The sequence below is a fragment of the Drosophila guanche genome, unplaced genomic scaffold (genome assembly GCF_900245975.1).
Source record: "Drosophila guanche unplaced genomic scaffold, DGUA_6, whole genome shotgun sequence".
Taxonomy (NCBI): Eukaryota; Metazoa; Arthropoda; class Insecta; order Diptera; family Drosophilidae; genus Drosophila; species Drosophila guanche.
In genome coordinates, this window is record NW_022995744.1 from 12,274,662 (window position 1) to 12,279,213 (window position 4,552).

The 4,552-nt window shown below is 47.9% G+C and overlaps 1 protein-coding gene across 2 annotated transcripts; it reads left to right on the forward strand.

The window, feature by feature from the left end:
* Positions 1 to 1,743: 1,743 nt before the first annotated feature.
* LOC117579961 lies at positions 1,744 to 3,724 on the forward strand. Of its 2 annotated transcripts, none has more exons than XM_034266136.1 (2): positions 1,744 to 2,188; positions 3,328 to 3,724. In XM_034266136.1, the coding sequence occupies exons 1-2, from the start codon at positions 2,114 to 2,116 to the stop codon at positions 3,667 to 3,669; spliced, it is 417 nt and encodes a 138-aa protein (XP_034122027.1). In that variant the 5' UTR covers positions 1,744 to 2,113; the 3' UTR covers positions 3,670 to 3,724. The 2 variants fall into 2 exon arrangements, with proteins under 2 accessions (XP_034122027.1, XP_034122025.1); XM_034266134.1 differs by having other exon boundaries at positions 1,752 to 2,236.
* Positions 3,725 to 4,552: the final 828 nt, after the last annotated feature.

Below are 4,552 nucleotides of genomic sequence, written 5' to 3' on the forward strand. Positions count from 1 at the left end.
CTGCTGTGTGTGTGTGCTCCCCTTTATGGGTGTCACGAGCGTACCTGGTGGCTCGGTGACTGCCTGATTTTGACAAGCTCAATTAGGGCAGCCAGCACTCTAAACGGATTGGAATCGGGATTGGGTAATGGCGATGGATGTGTTCTGTGTGTGTGTGTGTGCGTGTGCTGCATCCACGTTGTTATTCGAATGGTTTTGGCAATAATGGAGAAAAGAAAGCGTTTAAATTAATTGCAATTTTAAGCAGATTGAAAGTTGTTAAACAGCGAACCAACTTACAACTTACAGCAAAGTGAACGTTAATACCCAACGCAACCCAATGGAGATGCATGCCACATGCATTCACCCATTGCCACATCCCCACTTTGGCTTCTGTTGCACGCACACACACTGCACTTAAGATGATAATCATGTTTACGTGGCGCAAGTTAAATTGCTAACGTAATGGACTAACAGCAGGTGAGGCGGAGTCCTGCCTCGAGCAGGAGCCTGCTGCCTGCTGCCTGGAAACTGAAGCTGCTGCTGCTGCTGGAGCATCTCCTCATGCGTGCCTGGCTGTCAGCGGCACATTTCGGCTGCTTCCAAGTTGGCCAACGAGAATGGCAGAAGGAAAAAAAGCGAACCATTTGTTTGGACGTGAGATGAGGAGGGAATGAATGAATGGAGAAGGAGCAAGACCAGGGAGAGAGTGGGTTGAATTGGATTGAGTTTGGAGTACGGTGAGGGAGAGGCTACTGTGTGGTGTGCGCTTCATTGGACAACTGAATATGCAAATTGAATTGAGCGTATTATCGACGGGGGGGCGGTGGACAGGCGGAGGAACAAGTGCTCCCGAGTCCGGACAGGGGCGGACAATGCAGGTAAGCAGCCTCCAGTTTGCCCATCAACATAATCGCTCAAGCCAAGGGCTTTGCACGGGGATTGCCATGACGATGGCAATGGCGATGCTCTCTATCTGATGATGCTGCTGCTGTTGCTGATGCTTCTGCTTCTGCTTCTGCTTCTACTGATGGTGCCCAGTGGGCCAAGATGGCGTCAAATGGTGCACAAAATTAAAATTTTAATGGCCAGCAGCTGATGCTTGTTTTGGCTTGCCAGCAGCGGTAGCAGCGATTGCAGATTGGTGGATCTGAACAAAGGCGAAAAGCAAAGCTGTTTAAGCCAAGACCTTTCGATTCCGGTCCTCAAAGGCCAGAAGTCGCTGTAAATTGTTGTGATCTTCCTTGATGGTGGTTCGTTCTACAAGAAATTGAAAGAAAATAATTAGATTAATAGTTTTAAACTTGCAAACAGTGACAATTACCGCGAATCCAGAGCTGCTTAGAGTTCCAGGAAGTATTCCAGGAAGCCGAGTACATCGCCTAAATTCTTTTGAAATCTTGGAGTATAGTCTCCAATACTCCCAGGAAGTGTATCTCAAAGAGCTAACAATGGAATTATCTCTCTGCTTGTTAAAGCTTCCACCAGTGGAGCTTTCAGCGGGTTCTAAACGATCAAAAATCATGTCATACTTTCAGTCTGTCCGCATAAAACAGAACCGATAAAAAGCTTTTCCACAAACTCGTCAAGGGTTTCTCAGTCTTTGTTCTCCATTCAGCGCTGTGCTCTCGCGATTGTGTTTGACTAAATAAAAGAGAGAAAAGAAAGAAAGAGGGAGAGAGGGAAAGAGAGCGAGAGAGAGTATAAGTATATGACTGATTGACGCACGTAAACAAATTGTCTGTCCGTCAAGTGGGAGAGGCGGCGGCACCACACATTGAGAGGGCCGCCGCGCATTCAACGCCGAGCCCTGGGCCAGAGAGGCCGCGGAAAAGCCCCCAAAAGACCCCAAAACAACAGCACTCGAAAAATATAACAAAAGGCGCGACGAACAAACACACCAACAAAAAGAAAGGAAAATAAAACCAAAATTGTGGAACAAAAAAAAGAGTTTGAACAAATTAGCGCTATGTAAAAGCTCTCGGTAAACGAACCAAAAATTTGACAAGTGTCGCCAGTGGTCGGTTGGTTCGCCACCGTCGCTTCACTATTAAATATTTAACGGGATCACAACGGCAGCTGCTGCCCCGCCGGCCGCTGGCCACCAGCCAACGACGCCGCTGCCCACAACGAGATGACGTCGCCAATTAGTACGGCGGTGCAGCGTCGCCGGCAGCTGCTGCACAGCGTTGAAAGTTTGCGCGGTCGTGTACGTCAAGTGCTAAAATGTGTTATTAATTTGCATATTGAGTTTTTGGTAATTGAACACACCCTCTGTTCCCTGTTCCTTTCCCTAACCCTTGCCTGCTGCTTTGTGTCCCCTCTCGGATCATTCCTTGACCCCACACACACACACAGCCGAACAAGTGTTGTAATCCACTCGACCACAGAGTGACACTTGTTTGCATTTACATTTGCTGCTGCCGAAAGTTAGCGGGACAAGCCAGCTGTAAATGTTACCCCTACCTCGCGCTCTCGCTCTCTTTGACTGCATTCCGTTCCACTTTCGTTATCTCTCTCTCTCACACCTCTCTGGCTTTATGATTTCCATCTGTTTAACACTTGAGTGCATAATAATAGGTGCAGAAGTGCACGGCGGAAGCAATAATTCAGTGCGGTGCATCAAGTGACATTATCAAATCGACAGAATAAAATTATGAAATTTAATTTGAGCTAGTCATGAGCAGGTGTAGCTATTGTTTTTACCGGAACTGTTTTATTTCTCACACCCGCTGTTAGCTAGCGTAACATTCCAGATAGCCGTCCGCTGTTAACAGTTGCGACACAGTTTTGGCATCTGTTAATGCAATTATAGCCCCACTATTGGGAACGAAATGTTAGAGTGTCTGGTTGTTCGAATGAGGAAGGGGATTGTGTAGGCGGTGGGGGGTAGAAGGGGTCACTGTGATTACTTGGACCGCTAATTAGAGAAAGCCGGTAGGGCCATTGGGCTAACATGCGGATGGAGGGGCTCGAGAGTGCGCCTCCCTAACATGCATCGAACATGAGCTTAGTTTCCCGGGTTCAGAGACTTTGCTAATTGGGTTCTAATAGACCCGACATTCACGAGGCGAGGCGAGGCCCCTGAAAAGATTTTGTAGCTGAAATCCGAGCCGCAGAAACAGACTGATTGAGGGGGGGACACTGCCCAGGTATTGCTATCAATGCCCGTAACGCCGTCGTAGTTACTGCCAGTTTCATCGGACACCACTGCACCACGAGTGTTAGCTTCCACCCCATCCCTACCCCAGCCCTTCACGTTCACACATTTGCTCAGGCAAATCGAGCAAAATAAGCGTTTTTGCAGGTAATCTAATTTCTAGTCACACTCTCGAATCTCGAATCCAGGTGCTCGAATCCGATGTGGCCGCTTTGCTGGACGAGGTGAGGGCCCTCAACGATGACCACGAGGAGATGCAACGCTTGGATAGGCTAATCGAGACGCTGCGCGACTACAGCGGTCCCACGATATGCCACGAATGGCCATATCCTTTGATATTCAAAGGCACAATCGACGAGGCACACGTAGCACAAATACTCAATGGAGGAGGCAGCGAGCTGGAAGTGCCAACCAGCTACCCAAAGGAGTACAACATTCAGCTGGAGTCCAACACAGAGCACAGCAAACGTTCGAGGTTTCTGCGATTTCCGAGAAGAACAAGCAGCAGAAGACTGCAGTCAGCTGATTGAAACTGTAATCAAAGTGAACAAAATATGATTAAATACGACACTTTAAGCCACATACCTATATAGTTTCTGTACAAAATCGTTTGCATTAGTGTGTCACTGGTATGTTGGGTGACTGTTTCCGAATGTTTCAATTACTGCGGTCGTCTGGGTTGACAGCATTTCGATATTAGCATCACCGCAGCAACATAGTGCACAGTGCATTGATGATATTTGCTTTTGCGGTGGCGGCATGCATTCAATTGATTACGATTACTCTGACACATTCAAAGGAGTAGGAGTTTTTGGGTGGGGGGAAGTCTCCAACGAAACTAATGTGTGTGTGCCCAGTGCCTGTGTGCTTGATTTTCTCACACTTCCTTTTGTGTTGGTTTATTCTTGAGCAACTTTGGTTCTTTGTTCCATCTGCCACACTTTAATGTTTTATCAAAGTTTTTCCTTTGCCCTGCCACCGTGTTGCACTTGCAGCATTGTTGTCCGCTTGTCCTGCTGCAATGGATGTAAACTTAACCCAGGAGCCTGGTTAGCGCTATTTACCGTTGCAGCTCTCCCTCTCGCTCACTCTTTGTGGTTGTTGCCGCTGCTGTTGACATCCTTGTTGGCCATTAATTTTGCAGGCTTTTGCGTGAGGCGAATGTCCATGTGCCCGACGCTGCTCTAGATAACGAGTGCAGAGAGCGGATGGACGAGACGTGGCAGCCGACTGGGGAAGAGAACCACGATAGCGTTTTCAACCTTTGCTCTTTGTCTTTCCTTTGTCTGCGCTCTCTCCTTCAACCTTTAGCAACATTTTCACTTTCGCTTTCCGACTCTTGCTCTCTCGCCCCTCCCCCGGGTGTTGTTCGTGGGCTCATTATCTCGATTGTTGTTGTTGCTATAGTATATA